Source organism: Humulus lupulus, chromosome 2 (genome assembly GCF_963169125.1).
Source record: "Humulus lupulus chromosome 2, drHumLupu1.1, whole genome shotgun sequence".
NCBI lineage: Eukaryota > Viridiplantae > Streptophyta > Magnoliopsida > Rosales > Cannabaceae > Humulus > Humulus lupulus.
In genome coordinates this window covers 288,081,527-288,103,169 of record NC_084794.1, presented here as the reverse complement: position 1 = coordinate 288,103,169, position 21,643 = coordinate 288,081,527, and the positions used below count along the sequence as shown (strand labels likewise).

Sequence of the window (21,643 nt, the reverse complement as noted above, 5' to 3'; positions counted from 1 at the left end):
ACGTTTTTTTTTAAATAAAAAGATAATTCAAATCACAATCTCTAATCTATTTCTATTTTTCTACATTTTGTATTTTATTTAATTTATGATTGTTAAATAATTAAAAAACAAAATATCTAAAATCATCAATAACGAGAATAACTCTTTCGTAACTTTTTTTAATATTTATAAATAACTAATTTTGTAATTATTATTATAATAAATCAACCATATATAAATTCACATTTATTTTTAAAATTTCCCAATTCATGATAATTTTTTATTGTTTCATATTTCAAATTCAAAATTTAAAATATCTTAATTTATTTATAAATATCAAAATTTTAATAATTATAATAATAAATAATCATATATAATTGATATTTATTTCAAAATTTTCTATATGTATTTATCTTTTTATTGTTTTGATATTTCAAATTTAAAATAAAAATATTTTTATTTATATTTAGAAATAACTATATTTTTTTAAATAATTACAATAATAAATGAATCATATATAATTGACATTTATCTTCCAAATTTATTGTTTTGATATTTCAAATTTTAAACCAAAATATCTTAACAATTAAAAATATTAACATGTATACATGTGATATTAATTTGATTAAGAACATCATTAATTAAATTAGTAAAAATATTTATTTTAAAAAATGAATGATTATGCAAAAAGTCATGATTTATAAATTTTCTACCCTAAAAATATATAAATCTTAAAAAATTTATATAATAAATAAAGAAAATAACGCAAAGCGTATTGTAGAGGCTGAAATCTACAATGATCGGAAAGGATGGATCGCGAGCACTGACAACCTGTAGAACAAAGGAAGAAAGACCGTAAAAGCCTTGGGACACCGGGGTGATGCCAGCCGAAGGGACTTCGACGGTCAAGTCAATAAGCAATTCAAATATAGAATAAAGAAAATGTAAAGAAAGTAAACAACTAGTGAATAAATCCACCGTAAAGTGGTGGCGAAGGATGATCTAAGTGATCGGTCTGACAATATTCAAGAGATAATGAGTTTTTGAATAATAAAAAAATGCCTCCCACTTTCAGGTCTAGAAACTTGCTTTTATAGAGTTTTCAATAGTCTGTTGCTTAGCCACTGAGGAGTGAGTGTGAGAAGCGATCTTCCTCCTGAAAAGGAGGAAGACCTATTCTCTTGGGTGAGTTATAGATTGACCCAACTCCCTTGCCCACGTTTTAGAGTCGTTTTGCCGCTATAAAGCTTTTTGGGCTTACAGAGTAGTGAAAGTTCAACATTACTCTTGATGAGTGGGCTAAGGTTTGTTTGGGGCAAAGATTGGGCCTGGTTGTTCAGAGTAGTTTCTTACGGACTTAACTTGATGGTCTCTTTAGTGTTTAATGAGCTATAGTTTCTGATTGGGCCGATGACATAATTGATTTGGGCCTGGTGCAATTTTTGGCCACTACACGCATAAAATAATACTAATATTAAATAAAAATACACATACAACAGGTAATTTGAATTTTATTTTTGGCACTTTAATTATTTAGAATTTCTCGAAAACATGTACGAGACTCGCTATATAATGAAAAAAAATTACAGTCAAGATACCCTTACGTAACCATATAAGGAGCATGTTGTACGGATAAGGTGAAAAAAAATCTCTTACACACAATCTCCTAAAATTATATTTAAATACATATTTGTTAATCATTACAAAAAACTGCACAAAAAGGAAAAAAAGTAAAAAAAGTACTATGAGTAGTAGAATTTTTAAATTTAAATAACAAAAGACTATAGCTCTATTTAAAAATGGAAAAGCCGTGAGCGGCAGGATTCGAACCTGCGCGGGCAAAACCCACATGATTTCTAGTCATGCCCGATAACCACTCCGGCACGCCCACAAACATGGGATGTAGAGTGCATGCTTAAATGTTGATCGTGTATAAATATTGATTATTTACCCAATGTACCAATGGGATTGGGAACCAACTTAAGGAAGTTGAAGTTACCGATTTTGGTGTAGCTGGGTTTGCTTCGTTTGTTTTTTAAGGAAAGGAAATAATAGCCATGTTTTGTGGAAGTGATATTGTTTAGAGCTTATGAGTGAAAATATGGATGAGCGGTGATAGGCTCTCGAAAGCCCCTTCTTCGTCCCTCTTCTCAACAGCTTCACTTCTGGTCGCTCACTCTTCTTCTACTACGTAAATTTGCTCTCTCTCTCTCTCTCTCTATATATATATATATGTATATGTATGTATACGTATGTTCTGCATTTGTGTTTATTGAAGACATTCAATTATGCAGCATCTTTCTCTGCAAATATTATACCTTTATTTATTTCATTCCTTCTTATTACAATAAAAACACTTACTGGGCATTCTTCAGAATCAGTCCTTGAAGCTTTTCTCCTCCTGTTTTCTTTTTTAAGAAATTTGTTATTTCTTTGTTACCAAGTGGTTTCAAGTTTTGTGCTTGATTGTATTATCTGGGCTTTCGTATTTTTAGTTGTTCGTGTTTAATTCAGCCTTAAATGTCTTAAACCGCGTTTTCTTAAGCCTTGTGTTAATGGCTTTGCAGAGACCGACTTCTAAAGCTTAATATATAAACAATTGAATAAAGAAATAGTATTGTGGGATGGCTTCCACTATTTTCAGGAGCATTCAAACGCTCCCTTTTTGTTACCATACAACAACTGCATTGTTCAGAAGAAAAAATAGGATCTTGTTTTGCATAATGAAAAGCACACAAGCCCAATCAGCCACACAAGAGAAGCCTGCTCAAGTCAAAGTTTCATCTCATCCTAACGCCAGACCCATTGATAAAATCTCCAAGGACTATGAAGCAGTTATAGGGATAGAAACCCATGTCCAGCTCTCCACTCTCACCAAAGCCTTTTGCAGTTGTCCGTACAACTATGGTTCTCCACCAAACACCAGTGTCTGCCCAGTTTGCATGGGGCTGCCTGGCGCTTTGCCGGTTCTGAACTCAAAGGTCATTGAGTGTGCATTGAAAGTTGGCCTTGCCCTTAATTGTAAGTTGTCTTTAAACTCCAAGTTTGACAGGAAACAGTACTTCTATCCAGACCTGCCAAAAGGGTACCAAATATCTCAGTTTGATATACCAATTGCAACTGGAGGATACATTGATTTGGATCTTCCATTGGAGTATGGTGGTGGACATAGGAAGTTTGGCATTACAAGAGTTCACATGGAAGAAGATGCAGGGAAGCTGCTTCATTCAGAAAGTGGAAGCTACTCCCAGGAAATTACTATTCCCCTCTTGAACTAGATATTTTGATATTATTTACTGAAAACTGAACTGTTCACTTCTGAATTATTTCCTGTTTTTCCCCTCACGGACTGTTCTATTGGTGACCTATATGTATACTCCCATGGTGTAGTTTAAGTTTATCTAGCTGTAGAAGAAACAGCTTTTCCCTAGCCTATTTTTATATGTTTAGTATTTATAAACCCAAGAAGCAGTTTGGCAATAGGCACTCTAGAGAAGAGGGGAGGGAATAAAAATTGCCCTTCATTGTGGAACTTGGTTTCACTTCATGTTTATTTGAACTGATTGGAAACTAATTTAGGGCATCAAATAAATGAATGCAATTTTTCTGCTTTGTCAGGAAGTTGATCATTTTTATTGTGAGCTAGTAAATTTACATGAAACCAGATGAGCCAAAAGTTTACAGTGAATCACTTTTGTTCTATCATATGGTTAGATAACGAATAGTGAGCAATAATCTTTTTTCTTCCAAATATATTTCCATATTTGTTGACTTTTTCTCACGATTGTTTCTACCTGCAGGTTGATTTGAACAGAGCTGGGGTTCCATTGCTTGAGATTGTTTCCGAACCTGATATGAGAACTGGTATTGAGGCTGCAGAATATGCTGCAGAATTACAGCGTTTGGTTCGATATCTGGGAGTTAGTAATGGAAATATGCAAGAAGGGTCACTTCGTTGTGATGTGAACGTTTCAATTAGACCAATAGGGCAATTAGAATTTGGGACAAAGGTAACATTTCTTTCTTGAGAATTAGAAAACTTGGAACCTAATTAAAACTTAGAAAGTAAGTTAATAGGTGAAATGTGAATGATCCATCACTATAATTTTCTTCATAGTGGAAGGTGCTAGATACTTTCTGCTAAGTTTATGTTGTCATATGGTCATCAAAGCTAGTCATTGCTTCATGATATTTGTAATCTAATGTTACCAAAGGGAAGTAATTAACATTCAGCTTGGAGGAATGCTTTGTATTACCAGAAGTTTCTACCCAATCACATATTTAACATGTCTATTTCCAAACATGCCGATCATGAAATAGGGGCCAAAACAGTTTTACATGGAATTTTTTTTACTGGTTGAAAAAACCACTGCTAATGATCCCCAGTGATATTTAGATATAAGATAATTTTTCTATAAAATAGGTACACTATCTTTTTTTAATGACTTGACTAGTTTTCCAGTGTGCTCACTGCTCAACAATCTGATGTTACTATTCTACATTGTTGAATTGCTGTTTCTGCTGTTGGAACTATTTTTCCATGTATGAAAAAACAATTTGGTGTTGTTGTTTCCTTCATGTAATACAACATTTTGGTTTTTGTTTCTTAATTTTCTAGGCAGCATGAATAAAAATTAGAGAAACATAATGCCAAATGATACTACTATGCCAACTCAAGAATCATTGAAAAAGCTGGAAATGACGCATATTTTTTTTATTGCTCGTTATCTTGATTATGAGTTATAATATCATTTTTTTCATGAGAATATATTGTGCAAATTTGAAAAAGACATGTATGACATAGATTGTTCCTGTGTTTAGTTTGCATTAGCCTTCTGCCTTAGAGATAGCCACTGCAAAGTTCTGAGGTTTATGTGGAAATATATAATGAAATTTTGTTGTACATTTTTTGGATTTGAATATCTGACTGCACTTTGTATTGGCAGGTTGAGATAAAAAATTTGAACTCGTTCTCTTCAATGGGTAGGGCAATTGATTTTGAAATTGCGAGGCAGGCACTTCTTCTCAGTCAAGGACAGGGTGATGAAATTGTACAGGAAACTCGTCTCTGGGAAGAAGGTGGACAGGTTATTGCTAATTCTTGCTACTTCAACCAGTACTAGATATGTAGCTCTCATGGTTTATTGTGTTGTGTTGATGTATGTGCTCCTCTAACCTTTCTTCTGTATTTCAGAAAACTGTTACAATGAGGAAAAAGGAAGGACTTGCTGATTACCGATATTTCCCAGAACCAGACCTTCCAGGAGTTAGTCTCACTCAAGAATTTGTTGATAGTATTCACAATTCTTTGCCTGAACTTCCAGAAATGAAACGTCGGAGGTATGAAAAGATGGGCCTAAGCATGCAAGATCTTCTTTTCCTCGCAAATGACATAAATGTGAGTCCTCCTAAAAATATGCTGAGTTTCCATATTTGATGTGATTGTTCTGTTGGCATTTGCATTACCACCAGTTTTTAAGTTGCTTTATATCATCTATTCAGTTGTACATTGGAGTAATTATTCTGAGAGGGGTCTAAGTACTGATTATGTGTTTAGGTTGCAGATTTTTTTGATGCTACAATTGCAAAGGGTTCTGATGTGAAGCTTGCTGCTAACTGGATTATGGGTGATATTGCTGCCTACATGAAAAATGAGAAGTTAACAATTAATGAGATTAAAATTACTCCCCAAGAGTTGTCTGAGTTGATTGCTTCAATAAAAAGTGGGACAATCAGTGGGAAGATTGGAAAAGAGGTAAAGTTTACCTTTTCGGACTAATAGCTTCATCCAACAATTTCAATTGTATATAAATATTTCTTCTCTCCTTACCTCCTCTCACGCTGATGATAACGGTTCCATATAAAGCACGTAATGGCATAGTGTATGAGGTAAGAAAAAATGGCAGGTCTACCTAATACCAGTCATGTATCCATTGGGCCGTTGAGCCATTTTGTCTGAGTGGAGTGCGTTGGGGTTGGTCTGAAAGCTGTCCTGTTGCAGAACAGCACCAAATTAATTTTCCCAACCAAACCAAAAGGAAGAAGACCTTAAGAGTTGTATTTGCACTATATTACTGTTTTTCTGACTTTTTATAATTTGCAGATATTGTTTGAGCTTCTGGCAAAAGGTGGGACCGTGAAGGGAATTATAAAAGAAAAGGATTTAGTTCAGGTAAGTTATTCACTTTGCTTTTGAAGATAATATGGTTAACTATGACTAACTTATGCATTGGATGCTCAAATTTAAGGAATGTATGATTCTTCATGGTGAAATTTTAGTTAACCAAGCTGATTTCAACTCTGCAAATCATACAGCATGAAAAGGGAAAGTAAAAATTTATGATTTTCTTTTGTTATGAATCTGAATGGAAGCTGGTTAATAATGGAGTGCTAGGGACACCTGTGCATTTGTGTCACTTTTTAATTAAAAGGTATAAGAATTAAACAAGTATAGTTCAACAGAGGAGGCCAAATATGATCGTATCCATTTGTTTTTCAATGAAAGTTTATTTGCTATAATTAAACATTCGAAAGGGTTTCTCAGAGTTTAAATTAAATTACAGATTGTAGATCCTGCGGAGATTGAAACAATGGTAGACAAGGTGCTTTCAGAAAATCCAAAACAGCTGGAGCAATATCGTGGCGGGAAGACCAAGTTACAAGGATTTTTTGCTGGCCAGGTACTGTAGATTTCAAGTTTGGCTTAATCTTTTCATAGTTTCCTTTTGCCTTTTCACAGCATAGTAGTGTTTACAATCTTTAATACATTTAAGAGTTACAGTTAGGAACACCTTGCTCATGTGCAGATCATGAAAATGTCCAAAGGTAAAGCAAATCCTGGGATTTTGAACAGGATCCTGCTTGAGAAATTAAATGCCAAGAGTTGATCAACATGAAGGTAGTTTACATGATAAAGACAAATCTTGTATTTTTCTCGTGTCGGCGCAATCATGAACTTCTTCCCAAGTTTAGTTGCATGTCTTTTCATGGATATTTTCTAAGCTAAGTGATAATTGACTTCACCAAGGCCTCCACATGAACTGGCTGAGACTGGAAACCTAATGATCGCCACTCGTGAATGATTTGTTTTGGAGGATTTAACAGTGTTATTGCTTGTAAGCTTAGCTATTTCTGTAGATTGATTGATAGTTCTCATTGTTAACCAGTGAGATGAGTTGTAATAAAAGAGTTGCTTCATTCATATTTATATGAGCGCCAATATTTCAAGTTATTAAAAGAGTCAGGCTTAGGCTTAACGTTCATTCTCTTCAAGAACAAAAACTGTGGAACAGGTATCATTAATTTATTGTTGATTCTTCCATTGACACCAATTTGATAATGGAGTTCTTCTGGTCGGAGATGCCGACATAAACAAGGTGAAAATTTTCCAGGTGATGGAGCTTTTGGCTGAGGTTACTTAAAAATTCAAAAAATTTGTTAGATGTTTTGGATTAAATTACCATATAAGTGTTAAATTGTCCTGGAGGGGTTGTCCTAAAAAGAAGCTAACTTATGTCTTTGCGAGTTCCACTGGCAATTGACCGAATCTCAAGGAATGCTCCGGAACAACATCTTCCCCTAAATATAGCATTGAACCCCAAAAAGCATATACTTGTGAATCACAAATTAAAGCCTAGCTGTTGATGCAGTTGCCTATTATGGATAAACACAAACAAATAATGACCGACTCACATTTTATGTCCCTTTCCATCTTCCATTCCAAAATCCTCCTGGTGTTCTTGGGGGCAACGCTAGAGGCGGGGGCGGGTTTCTAGGTGTTGATGGTCGCCATGGGAGATGGGAACGAGCGGCCACGCAGGGTAATGGTGGTGGCTGATCCAACCAGAGAGTCTGCAGGAGCACTCCAATATGCCCTTTCTCATGCAGTTCTTGAGGAGGATGAGTTGATCCTTCTCCATGTGGAAAATCCAGGTTCATGGCGGAACACATTCTCAACATTCCTTAAGTGGCCTAACCTACCGGTGAGCTCCATTTCTGCCTTTACTGCAGGCATGGAAGGTGGCTCAGGCGAGGTTGATTTCCTCGACGAAATGAGGTATGCATGCAAACTTGCACAGCCTAAAATGCGTGTGCGTGTAGAGAGGCTACCAATTGAAGGGAAAGAGAAGGCATCAACTATTCTTTCACAAGCCAAAGCTCTTGGGGTTGACATTCTTGTCGTAGGGCAGCGCAGGAGTTTCTCCTCAGCCATTTTGGGGTGAGTTTTGTCTAAAACGCAGCTTCAAGTTCATTGCATTGCAACTTTCTTTCCCTAGAGAAATGAGTTTTTTCTCAAGGATAGTACATGGAGAAATTATTGATTATCAATGGCTATAGTTTATGAATTTGACTCTTTATATGAACTTTTCATTGCACGATTTTTAATGATACAAGGATACTTAAACAATCCAGAAACTAGAGAGAGCTCAACCATTGAACACACAAAAATGAGCCTAAGATTGTAAGCCAAGTATTTTGTGTAAAAAGGCCTGTAAACATTAGAAATTCAGATACTGAACCGGTAAACCTGAATAGGCTTCAATGTCAAATTTTGCAATGCCATTTTGACAACAATTTCCCTTATTTTCATTTGTTTTTCCCCGCTTTAATCATTTTCCTTCTTTTTGATAGCATGATTTTGTTCCGGAACGCAGTCCATGAAAAGCATCAAGTCAAGTAAACACTAACTAAATCTACTCATGCTACAACGAAACATGATTAATATTTATTGCTTATTTCCAATAATTCTGTGTATGCAGATATAAGCGACCAGGAGGGTCAATGAGAGGTATAGACACAACAGAATACTTGATTGAGAACAGCAAGTGCACCTGTGTTGGAGTGCAGAAGAAGGGCCAAAATGGAGGCTATCTTCTCAGTTCCAAAACTCAGAAGAACTTCTGGCTATTAGCCTGAAACACCAATCTAACTCGAACTCCTTTGCATTCTGCTGTAGAAGCCTTTGGTTTGTTCTCTAGCTTGTCAATCTTCTTTAGACTACTGAGGTAGGTCAAAATCAACACCTTGAATCTGCTCAAGCTGGTTCACTGATCGTATGAGATTGATCAAGTCTACTACTTTGTCGGATCATAGAGTGAACCATATGATGATATTTCTAGTTTCCAAGTACATATTTGAACACAATTGGCTTTTAACAAGAAAATGTCATTAGCAAACTCAAAATATATGCTAGCAGTAGAATTGAGTACTTCCTTCTTCTTTTTTCCGACTTTTATCATTTTTAAATACAAAACTGAGGTCACTCAGAGCCCAAAAGAAAATGAATGACACAAGAAAAATAAGATTGTGCCTATTGTTATCACAGTATAAAGGCTCGAGCCTCAAGAAAACTTGCAACACCGCGTATAGAACATTGAAACTATTAGAGGGGAAACGTATTGAATTTCAGAGCTCATCACGAATAACTCTTTCTAACGGAACATCCAATATATTAACATCATTATCGTGGACACGGGCTTGATTTATATCATCTACAACAGCTCTTGGTCCGTTCACTGCTTGTCGAACCATACCAGCCTTAATAGCAGCGGTGACTGTCCTTTGCAACTTCAGTAACCCAATACGCTTTGAGACAACATACAGAACAGCACAAGAGAACAAGAAAAATCCCAAAGCAATTATCATCCTGTTCAGATAGAATTCATCATGAGTTTTGATAACATAGATAGTAGTTATTAGGAATTTGAGACTTTCCTATCTCTATACCTGTCCAAGACATCTTGCCTCTGCATTGTAGAGAGTAAGTTTCTGGTTCTCATTAACAATGACCGCTGGCCCTTGTACTCACTTTCAGCCTTCCGTAGTACTCCAGTTGATTCATCTGCACAAACCACCACCATATTCATAGTTAAAAATGCATTGCAATTAAATGAAATCGTTTGGCTGTAATATTTTGTGTAAATCTGTGGTGAGTTGTGATTCAGAATAAAAGCACGGAAATCACTCAAACTGAGAATTCTATAACACAGATGATACTATGTATCAGGTAAAATCTCTTGGACTGAATATGAAAGGCTACTACGCTCAGATGTGGTTGTTGAGCGGCCAATTCTAGACTATACAAGTACAAGCCCGTTAATCATAAAAGAGGTGGTGAGACGGAAAAGCTAATCACAATACAATTTTCAGGAAGGATTCCATGGTTCTTTTCCTTATTTTCTGTAACTATGTAAATGTCTCAATAGTGGTTGATATAGACTCTTGTTCCCCTGAGTTTATTGAAATCTTGAATGCCAGACAAAATACAAACCAAAAATATCCAAACAGATAGTCTGAATGCTTGCTGGTGAAGAAATTTACTCCTTATCTTGGAATTAGACAAACTCACCAGTCGTCGTCAGTATATTAGCAGTTCTATCAACCTCCTATAAAAACAGAAAAATTAAATCAGAAAATCCGGATCAATACATCCCATTCCCACCCAATATCTTATGACATAGAATAATGGAACACTAACAATGAAAAAAGAAAAAAAGAAGAAACATTTACTAGACCTGAACCATCAGTTGACGAGTTCGGCGAAGGCTCTCTGTGATGCCTTCTGCAGCAGACGTCATACCAGCTTTAGTTCTGGAAGACAAGTAGAAAACAAGTTTTACATCATAATTATAGAGAATGCATATGAAAAAAAACGAAGGATACATGAACGCCATTTCAGGAGAGCTATGTCTATTTCATATAACATAAGCATAGACATACTGTAGGTTGCGTCTGCGAATTGTAGACTCTTCTCCACCACCCAGAAGTAATTCTCTCTGCAACATCACATTGAATCATTTTTTCAATCCAAAATTTATATTTCAAAAGGCATCATACATAAATAGCTATAGCAACATCATACAATTCCTAAGCTTTTGGAAAATCAAGAGCGTTAAATTCAAAAGTAACAGCAGCCATAAAAATTTGCTCTATGAGAGTATGGTTTGGTAAAACTTCATTATTCCATTATGAAAAAGTAAGGCCAAAACAAAAGATTTGGCAAAAGGGATAAAAAGAACAATGATCATTACCTGTTCCTGAGCAGCTTTTCTTATATTGTCCTTGGCTTTCATATTAGCATTTCTCAAACTCGATCTCAAGCTGATAATCAAAGACGATGAAAGATGTCATTAACAACAAAACCCAATCAAAATTTGACAAAGATTTAATTTTTCTTGGTTGGCAACCATCTTTTCATCTTTGATTTCCTAGGCGGGTTAAGAAATTGTACCTCTGAGATCGATTCGTCCATGACTCGAGCAAGGTCTTAGCCGATTGAACCTGGTCATCCGTGGGCAACTGAGGAGCAAGTAGATCAAGCTTGAATTGGAGGGAATTAAGCACAGCCAAGCAATCTTGAGCAACCCCATTCATCCTGGGAAGAGAGTCGCTGGTCCTAATCTCGTCTTGTTCAGTCGATGTAGATTTTCCATAGTTCTCGATGGCCTTAATCTGGTTCACCAACTTAGCGAACGTCTCATCCCACTCCTTCTTGGCCTTCTCGACCTCCTCTTCTACAATGTCCATTGCTTCTCCCAGTCCAATTTTGGTTACCGTCACCACTCACAACCACGTCTCACTCTGAATCTGAGCTATAAGGCAGCAAGAGTTCGAACGAAGTGTTTATGAATTCTTTCATAAAATTTCTCTGACAGTCTATAAATGAACAGAATTTGTTGGACTTAGGAATACAAAGGGCAAATAAACTAACATGAAAATCTGCAATATATATTGTGAGAGAGGAATTGGTGGAAATGAACACACCAGAAACCAAACTAACCTTTCTCTTTCTCTTTTTCTTTTCTTTTTTCATTTATTAAAATTTTAAAAATTCATGATTATGCATTCAATTAACGTTTAAACAATAAATTAACTTATAAAATAATAATCAATCAAAAAAAAATACTAGAGAAAACCCAACATCTCTTAGGGAAAAAATGAAATCCAAATAATTCTATTTTTGCTATGTTTGGATTCAATCAATAAATTCTAGAAAAATTATAATTTAAATGTAGTATAATTTTTTAAAATTTATAACAATTATAAATATCCAAAAAAAAAATATATTAAAAAGAGTCAAATCAAATTTGTAGAAAAATATTTTCCTGCATTTTTTCTCTTTTATTTTCTCTCATATATTTTTTTCACTAAATTCTAAGGTCCAAACAAATTTTAATGTCTTATTCTCCTTAACCTCTCCTCACATTCTCTTCAACTCCATCTTAACTATCTTCTTCAAAGATATACATATTTTTCTTGGGGTCTTAAGATATCACTCATCTTTACATCTACACTTATAAATTTCCGTCAACATTTACTTAAAAAAAATAAGAAACCATTGAAGAAAAAGAAGAATTTCCATCTAATAATTGTAAAGGTTAGTAATCAACTTCAAACTCATATTTAATAATTGAGCATATGGGATTATATAACTATGTGAAGTATAAATTTAAAAAATTTGCAAAAAAATAAAAAAATTGGTATAAAAATCGATTAAGTTCAAGGTTGAAGACGACTTGTAAATAAGCGACCCTATGCGACCTAACTGAGTCGTCAGTGTAATTTTTTCATTACTGAAAAATTACACTAAACGAACTTCTGGGTCGCATATAGGGTTGTTGAGGGTCGCACATGGTTGCTGAGTGAAATTTTCAGACGAAAATATTTAATGCATATGATCGCTTGTGTGTTCAAAATGAACTTGAATAATTTTATAGTGACCATAAGTTAATTGATATGCTATTTTTATTTTTTACTTGTTAAATTAAATATTTAAATTTATTACAGGTATATATTATGTTATTATTTGTATGGAGTAGTACGATCAGTGGAAGATTATAGATAATGACACTTGGAAATGGTTGCAAGAAGGGCTTTGGGCTTTTTGGTTGATAGGAGTATCACGTGTTAATCGAAATTTGTATGAAATTGAAATAATTTATAAACTTCTTAATTGGGCCTTAATTCATAATGGATAATTAAATGGTAATGACCCAAAAATTAAAAGAGAAGGTCCAAGATCAAAGGAGTTGCTCTTTATTAGGCCTTAGTTAGTTTAATTATTTTTGTGTATTTTTTTTGTAAGTGTTGTAATTTTTTAGAAATACCCAAAGCACTCAACATGCATTTATTTATTTATTTGTTTGAACATGATTAAATTGTTTAATACTTTATTATCTATAATAACATGCCATACATATTACCCACATATTACATATTAAGCATGCATTTTTTTAGAAACATGCTTATGATTGATTATATGTTTTTATTTGATAACTCATATAATTAATTTAGTCTTAATTAGTTAAAATGGTAAAAAGAATTTAAAATTGTTTATTTTCTTATTTAATAAAATTATTTTATTAAATAAAATGGTATTATATTTAATAAGAAAAATAAAATCTAGGGGACGACTATTTTTTTTGCATTATTAGATTAGTATTTATTATAATATCATTTGGTAAGATTAATTTAATTAGTTTTACAACCAAATTGAAAAATATTGATTTTGATAAAAACACAATTTCAAAATAGTGAGTGGGAGAGGGAATTATGACAATAAGTCACATGGTCTCCATTATTGGTTGAACACCGAGAGGCATAGGAAGGGCCTCGTGTCGCCTCCGTTTGCGGCCTCTCTAAGGAAAGACTTTCAAATATGTTTATTTTATCTCAAGGTTAACTTTTCATAAGAGAATAAGATTATTGATGTATTTCAAGTTTGACTGACCCTAAGGACACTCTTGAGTTAAGTCATTGATCGAAAAATAATGGGTTACACTCCGAAGATGTATATAGGTGTACGCCCTGGCTTTCCCACGGGCTGTTTAGCAGGACGATCCTCGGACTAAACATGATTTAGCCCGAGGCTCCCACAGGCCAGAGGCTTTATCTTCAGGACGGGCCCTTTCTAGCTCGAGGGGATGGAGTTGCCTGCTCCCTCTTGTTGTTCCAGGAGCTGGGAACAACATCCGGCGACCACTGACGGATCAGCTCGGGTTATGGATTGTTCCGGCAGCGAGCTTCTCAGGAAGCTCTGACCCTATGGGAAGTCAACACGCAAGATAAACGTGCATAATCCTGCCATCACGTGTCCGATATCCCCCTGACTTCTCGAACACGCAGCAGGAACGTGCGTATTCAGACACCCACGGACGGGTTGGGCCGTGCGGCCCATTGTTTCCTTCCATACTGATTAGACCACACTTGTGTGTCAGGTTTAGGAATTAATCATGAATATCACAGACTTGATATGACAAATGGAAAGGTCACGGGATGACCTCCCTACCAATTTCCAGGTGCCTTCTCCTATAAATATGGAGACCCTGGGAATTGATAGGGGTTGGAAAAAATAGTCTTGTAAGAACTATATATTTTGTAAACCAATTACCCAGAAAAGATCAATAATATTGACTAGTGGAGTAGAAGGATTTTAACCTTCGAACCACTTAAAAACGTGTTTAAGGTCACCTAGTTCTTTTCACAAAGATTTCATATCTGCGGCGGTTCTACTCTTAAGTACTAATCTCTTTCTCTTCTTCTCTTAATTACCTGTTGCCGAAGAACCGCGTCAACAGTTTGGTGCTTTCATTGAGAGCAAGTCCAATTAGTACTACCACAAACATACAACTATGGTGACCACTCGATCCAAACATGGCAACGAGACAGAACAGCATGATGGGCAGGAGGCCCGCCATGTTGCCCTCCCCGAGGAGCAAGTTCCTGAAGTCCAGCAAAGGCCAGGAAAGCAGCCGGCCGGCCAAGACGACACTGGTAGTTCGGTGCCCCGGCCGCCTAATCCGAATCCATGTTATTATACTGCGGTGGAGATGGAGAATGCTCAGCTGAGGAGCCAGCTAGCAGCAGCTGGTCAGCAAATCCAGGATATTCTGAGTCGACTACCCCCTCTCACAACCAACGGTAACGTTGGAGAGAGGCAAGGCGAGGCTCCTAAGTCTCGCCGGAGTAATAGATCCAAGCATAGCCGTTCGGGTAGACTCCCTGCAGCCAACTCCACCCCTGCATCACGCCATCAAGAGGCGAACTTCAGGGAAATGCCTCAGACCGAACCGCAGCAGTACAGCCGTTCGGTTAGGACATCAACCCCTAGCTCTCAGCCTTCCTCGAGGACGCCCAGAAGAGATAGGGGAAATTCCCAAAGGAGGGCCGAGGAGATCCGGAGACGTCAGCCCGTCCCCGAAGAACGTCCAGTTCCTCGTCCAGATCGCCCAGCGCGAAACCATCAAGCTGGCAGGGCCGAGAGGCCCCCACCAAATTTAGTCCATCCAGACGGCACTAGGATCGCCTCTCCGGTCAGGCATCCTCCTTCTCCCATCAGATATCCGTCTCCTCAGACCGTCCGAGACATCCCGACCTATGGAAATAATAGGAGAGACCCGCCATCGGCCGGGCCTTCCCGCCGCAGCAGGGCGCCGGGAGGAGGAGCAGGTCGGAGCCGCCAAAGCCGCACATCGAGCCTGTCCAGCAGGAGTCACTGGACCGGTAGTGCACGGAGTGATCTTTCGGGAGGGGACCTGCGACAGCGACTAAGTTCAGCACAAAGTCACCATAATTCCCATGGAGGCGACCTTCGAGATCGCCTCAACTCTCACAGAGAGGGTCCAGTTAGGGATGGTAGCCAGGCCCGCTCAGTTGGGGTCCGATCCGAAGTACGTAATGGCGGGAATTCCCCAAATGACCTATCTCCAGATAGGAGGGGCAATAACCCGCCTAATATGTATAACGGGTCCGGAGCTGTTGAACAGCCCCGGAATAACCCAGGATCTCAGGACAAAACCCTAGAGCGCTTAACTCAAATGGAGGAGCTGATGAAGAAGCTCCTGTCGGAGAAAGAAAAAGACGAATATGATTCAGGGGATGAGATGGAGCTCTTCGCCCCCAACATAGCAACAACAGCATACCCTTCTGGCTTTCGTATGCCTCACTTGTCAAAGTTCAACGGGGATGGAGACCCATCTGACCACTTAGGGATGTTCAACACCCTAATGATGGCTCATAACATCGGGCCAGAGCTTCGTTGCTTGATCTTTCCTTCCACCCTAACTGGACCTACCAGGCAGTGGTTCAAACAAAGTAAAAGGCAGTCAATCAGCTCCTGGAAGACCTTTTCGGCTGACTTCAAGAGGGCATTCCGCGCCTCTCAGGCCGCCAGGGTCCAGGCCGACTCCCTAGCTAACGTGAGACAGCAACCTGGAGAAACGCTAAAAGCCTACTTGAGCAGATTTGCAAATGTCGCTGCTCGAGCCAGAGACGCCGACGACAGCTCCAAACTCATGGCTATGAGGACCGGGATCCTAGTAGGCGGAGATCTGTGGAAGGATATTCAAAGGAGGGGGGTCAGCTCAATTAGTGAATTCCTTAACAGAGCCCAAGAATGGATAAACTTGGAGGAAGCTGAAGCTTCAGCCGCGGGGACCAGCCAGGCCCTCGAGAAGCCCGCTGAGGCGGGAACAGAGATCGTAGTAGCGACTCCCGACGTCACGCAAAGCAACCAGCCCGGTGGCGGCAAAAGAAAAGGGAATGGTGAAAACGTCCAGCACGGTCAAAAGAAGAATAAGTCCGTGGATAAATTCAAGCCCGTGTTCACAACGTATACCGAGCTCACCCAAACCAGAGAGAATATTTTCCTGGCCAACGCTACGCGAGTCCCCTGGAAAAGACCGGAGCCAATAAAGCACCCTAAGGGAAAGAGAGACGCTTCCAAATTCTGCCGTTTTCATAATGACGTCGGGCACAATACCGACGACTGCAGGCACCTCAAAGATGAAATCGAGACTCTCATCCGAGTAGGTCCGTTGGCGCAATACTCGCGGAACAGGGTCCCGACAGGTCGACCCGCTCCGGAGATCCCAGCCAGTCAACCTGGACCTCGAGTAGATCAGGACGTCCCTCCCCCCGTGGTCGAGGGAGAGATTTCCACCATCTCTGGAGGGCCACACATGGCTGGCACGAGCAGAGGCGCCCAGAAGAGGTACATAAATGAATTGAAGGCCCACAATGGAGGGGAGTTCGTCCCGGAACAGCGTCAATCAAAACAACAAAGATTAGAGAAACAACCAGTCACTTTCACGGAGGAGGACGCGGGCCATGTCCAATTCCCTCATAACGATCCCTTGGTCGTAGCAGTCCAGCTCGCCAACCGGAGAGTAAGGAGGGTGTTAGTGGACAATGGGAGCTCGGTGAATCTCCTATTCCGTTCAACCTTAGAAAAAATGGGTCTGACCGTCTCCGAGCTAAAGGCAACCTCGATGATGCTATATGGTTTTTCAGGCGAAGGGTCAGCAGCGATAGGAACGATCGAGCTGGTGATCACCCTAGGCGACGAGTCCCGAACAGTGTCCAAACTGCTCGAATTCGTAGTCATTGACTGCTCCGCTGCCTACAATGCAATTTTGGGCCGACCAACGCTCGTTGCTTTCGAAGCTATCACATCCGTCCGGCACCTCGCCATGAAGTTCCCTACTTCGACAGGGGTCTGCACTATCAAGGGCGATCAGCTCGCTGCCAGGGAATGCTACAGCATTTCCATGAAGGGAAAATCTAAACCCGGGCAGGTGGCGATGGCCATTCAGAATGAAGAGGAATCGCAGGGACCCAAGGCGGCCCCTGAGATTGAAAAACCTCGGGTTTCCGAAGACGAAAAGCTCGCCTTAAGCGAGGACATTGACCCCCGAGTAGGCGAGGATAGGTCCGAGCTCCAAGCTATTGAAGATCTCGAGGAGGTAGGCATCGATGAACAAAATCCTTCACGGACGGTGAAGCTCGGAAAGAACCTCTGCGATAAGAGAAAGGCGGATCTGACTGCGTTTCTGAAAAAGAACCTAGACGTATTCGCATGGTCGCACGAGGACATGATAGGGATCAGTCCGAGCGTAATCATGCACACGCTCCACCTAGACAAAAGCGTCCCTGCAAAGTCTCAAAAGCAGAGGCGTTTAGGGACAACCCGAGCCGAGGCCCTTGAAGAAGAAGTGGCCCGGCTCAAAAAATGTGGCTTTATCAGCGAAGCCAGATTTCCCATTTGGGTTGCCAATCCCGTGTTAGTTCCAAAGCCCAATGGCAAGTGGCGGACCTGTATCGATTTTTCCGACCTGAATAAAGCCTGCCCCAAGGATTGCTTTCCGTTGCCGAGGATCGATCAACTGGTGGATGCCACGGCGGGGCACGAGCTCATGTCCTTCATGGACGCGTACTCAGGCTACAATCAGATCGCGATGAATCCAGCAGACCAGGATCATACCAGCTTTATGACCCCGACTAATGTCTATTGTTATAAGGTCATGCATTTCGGTCTTAAGAATGCCGGGGCAACCTACCAAAGGCTGGTAAATAGAATGTTCGCGGATCAGATCGGGAAAAACATGGAAGTGTGCGTCGATGATATGCTTGTCAAGTCAAAGACCGCCACCAACCACGTCGCCGACCTGGAAGAATGTTTTAACATACTGCGAGAATATGGCATGAGGCTCAATCCTCAGAAATGCACTTTCGGTGTCGCATCGGGGAAGTTCTTGGGTTTCATAGTCAATACCCGAGGAATCGAGGCAAATCCCGACAAGATCAGGTCACTGCTTGAGCTTCCATCCCCCAGGTCGCGGAAAGATGTCCAAGGCCTCACAGGAAGGGTGGCAGCACTGAACCGGTTCATTTCCAAATCGACCGACAAGTGCCTGCCTTTCTACAACCTGCTCCGCGGAAACAAGAAGTTCGAATGGACAGTAGAATGCGAGGGCGCATTCCTCAACCTAAAAACGCACCTAGCTGAGCCACCTGTGCTATCAAAGCCCAGGGTAGGAGAACCTCTTTTCCTCTACATGGCCGTGACTGAGGACGCAGCTAGTGCCGTTCTGGTGCGAGAAGAGGACCAGGCTCAGAAACCGGTTTATTACATCAGCAAGAGACTCCTCGGAGCTGAGTCAAGGTACCCGTTGATGGAAAAGCTGGCGTTCTGCCTAATCACGGCCTCGCGAAAACTCAGGCCATACTTCCAGTCCCACTCTGTACACGTCATGACTGATCAGCCTCTAAGGCAGGTTTTGCAAAAGCCTGAAGCCTCGGGACGCTTGCTAAAGTGGGCGGTCGAACTCAGTCAGTTCGAGATTTTCTATACTCCCCGAACTACCATAAAAAGTCAAGCCTTGGCCGACTTCGTGGCAGAATGCGCGGGATTCCGTGAAATCCCATCGGAAGATTCACAGCAGCTCACCTCCTCAGGTTCATCGTGGAGGATCTTCGTTGATGGCTCATCTAACGAGAACGGCTCCGGGGCCGGAATCATTCTGATATCCCCAGAAGGACATAGATTCCATTCGGCGCTGAGGTTCGGGTTCAAGGCGTCCAACAACGAGGCAGAGTACGAGGCCTTGTTAGCCGGACTTAGGATAGCTAGCGAGCTAAAGGCAAGCTCTGTCCAATGCTTCAGCGACTCCCAGCTCGTGGTGAATCAGGTCTTAGGCGAGTATCAGGCGCAGGGTCCCAAGATGGCCTCTTATTTGGCTAAGGTAAAATCTGAATTGTCTACGTTTGGGCAAGGGTCGATCGAGCAGATACCTCGGGAGCAGAACGCCAATGCAGACGCTCTCGCCAAGCTCGCCACCTCGGGGGAGGCAGAAACCCTGGGGTTGGTGCCAATTGAGTTCTTGGACAAACCAAGCATAGACGGAGATCGAGCAGATATTGAGATGATTGACATCAGGCCGACCTGGATGACTCCCATTGTTGAGTACCTCGTCGAGGGCAAGTTACCCGAAGGGCGCAACGACGTACGGCGAGTCCTTTATCAAGCTCCGAGATATACGCTAGTCGAGGGGGTGTTGTACCGACGTGGGCATTCATTACCTCTCCTCCGGTGTGTTCTTCCAAGTGAAGCGAAGGCCATCCTGCAGGAAGTTCATGACGGATTCTGCGGAGATCACACTGGGGGGCAAAGCCTGGCCTTGAAGATCCTTCGGCAGGGTTTTTACTGGCCGACTCTGTCCAAAGACTCGATCTCATATGTAAAAAAGTGCGACAAATGTCAGCGGTTCGCCGCGGTTGCACGAGCACCCCCGACCGAGCTAAAAATGATATCGTCTCCCTGGCCCTTCGCCATTTGGGGCATAGATCTAATAGGCGCCCTGCCCACCGGAAAGGGCGGGGTCCGTTACGCCGTGGTAGCCATTGACTACTTCACAAAGTGGGCCGAAGCAGAGCCGTTGGCGACAATAACATCGAAAAAGGTGCTAGACTTCGTGGTTAAAAGCATCGTTTGTCGATTCGGCCTACCCAAAAAGATCGTTTCCGACAATGGCACTCAATTTGACAGCGACCTGTTCACCGAATTTTGCGAAAAGCACGGAATTGTGAAAAGTTTCTCATCCGTGGTCTATCCCCAGGCGAACGGCCAGGTCGAAGCTGTCAATAAAACTCTGAAGGCAAGCCTCAAGAAGAGGTTAGATGAGACAAAGGGGATCTGGCCAGAACAGCTCCCCCAAGTTCTGTGGGCCTATAGGACCTCACATCGGACTCCCACGGGTCACACTCCTTTCTCCCTAACCTTTGGAAGTGAAGCGGTCCTCCCCGTGGAGGTGAAGGTCCTGTCGCACAGGGTCCGGTCCTACGAACAAGACAAGAACCACGAGCTCTTATGCCACTCCTTAGACTTGATGGATGAGAGGCGAGAGGATTCACAACTCCAGCTCGCCCATTATCAACAGAAAATCACTCGCTACTTCAACACTAAGGTCAAAAGACGTGCCTTTAGCGTCGGTGATTTGGTCTTGAGGAGAGTTTTCCTGGCCGAGAAAGATCCCAAAGATGGGGTTTTGGGACCAAGCTGGGAAGGACCATACCAGGTCATCGAAGTCATCAAAGAAGGGACGTATAAATTAGCTCGACTTGGTGGAGGGGCGGTCCCGCGGACTTGGAATGCAATCCACCTAAAGAAATATTATCAATAAACATTTTTAAGACCTAGAAGGTCACCTTCCATGTATAAATAAAAATCAAATGTTTCTCGTTATTTGCAAGGGTAATTTTAAAGTAACAACGAAAGACCCTTTCCCAGTTACTTGGGGGGCATATGGTACCTGGATATATCCAGGTCTCCTTAACGACTTAGGTGTTAATTTTTATCTATGGATAAGAGTTATCACAAACTAAGTCCTATCCTGGTCTTAACCGGGTCATAAAACTTAGAAGTTAGCTAAAATTTGTTGACCGAGGTTCTTCTTTAAAGAGCCCGGGATACGGATAAAAGTTGACGCGATCTGAGTTTTTTCAAAATAAGTTCCTGGCCTTAACCGGGTCATAAAACTTAGAAGTTAGCTAAAATTTGTTGACCGAGGTTCTTCTTTAAAGAGCCCGGGATACGGATAAAAGTTGACCCGATCTGAGTTTTTTCAAAATAAGTTCCTGGTCTTAACCGGGTCATAAAACTTAGAAGTTAGCTAAAATTTGTTGACCGTGGTTCTTCTTTAAAGAGCCCGGGATACGGATAAAAGTTGACCCGATCTGAGTTTTTTTCAAAATAAGTTCCTGGTCTTAACCAGGTCATAAAACTTAGAAGTTAGCTAAAATTTGTTGACCGTGGTTCTTCTTTAAAGAGCCCGGGATACGGATAAAAGTTGACCCGATCTGAGTTTTTTCAAAATAAGTTCCTGGTCTT

General features: G+C 40.5%; 3 protein-coding genes and 1 non-coding gene across 4 annotated transcripts; 2 read left to right on the top strand and 2 right to left on the bottom strand.

Annotated features, from left to right (window-relative positions):
* Window positions 1-1,788: 1,788 nt before the first annotated feature.
* Window positions 1,789-1,870, bottom strand: TRNAS-AGA (transfer RNA serine (anticodon AGA)). Its single transcript has one exon. It is a non-coding gene; the product is annotated as a tRNA-Ser (tRNA).
* Window positions 1,871-1,985: 115 nt separating this feature from the next.
* LOC133819683 (glutamyl-tRNA(Gln) amidotransferase subunit B, chloroplastic/mitochondrial) lies at window positions 1,986-7,216 on the top strand. The gene is made up of 9 exons (XM_062252986.1): window positions 1,986-2,170; window positions 2,547-3,231; window positions 3,781-3,989; window positions 4,926-5,066; window positions 5,174-5,377; window positions 5,537-5,734; window positions 6,083-6,151; window positions 6,543-6,659; window positions 6,786-7,216. The coding sequence occupies exons 2-9, from the start codon at window positions 2,604-2,606 to the stop codon at window positions 6,864-6,866; spliced, it is 1,647 nt and encodes a 548-aa protein (XP_062108970.1). The 5' UTR covers window positions 1,986-2,170; window positions 2,547-2,603; the 3' UTR covers window positions 6,867-7,216.
* A 145-nt stretch (window positions 7,217-7,361) lies between these two features.
* LOC133819685 (uncharacterized) lies at window positions 7,362-8,895 on the top strand. The gene is made up of 2 exons (XM_062252988.1): window positions 7,362-8,197; window positions 8,739-8,895. Exons 1-2 carry the CDS (start codon window positions 7,761-7,763, stop codon window positions 8,893-8,895), a joined length of 594 nt encoding a protein of 197 aa, XP_062108972.1. The 5' UTR covers window positions 7,362-7,760.
* Window positions 8,896-9,166: 271 nt separating this feature from the next.
* LOC133819684 (uncharacterized) lies at window positions 9,167-11,773 on the bottom strand. The gene is made up of 7 exons (XM_062252987.1): window positions 11,210-11,773; window positions 11,010-11,079; window positions 10,699-10,754; window positions 10,494-10,569; window positions 10,328-10,364; window positions 9,706-9,820; window positions 9,167-9,625 (listed from the first exon to the last, which is right to left on the bottom strand). Exons 1-7 carry the CDS (start codon window positions 11,503-11,505, stop codon window positions 9,385-9,387), a joined length of 891 nt encoding a protein of 296 aa, XP_062108971.1. The 5' UTR covers window positions 11,506-11,773; the 3' UTR covers window positions 9,167-9,384.
* Window positions 11,774-21,643: the final 9,870 nt, after the last annotated feature.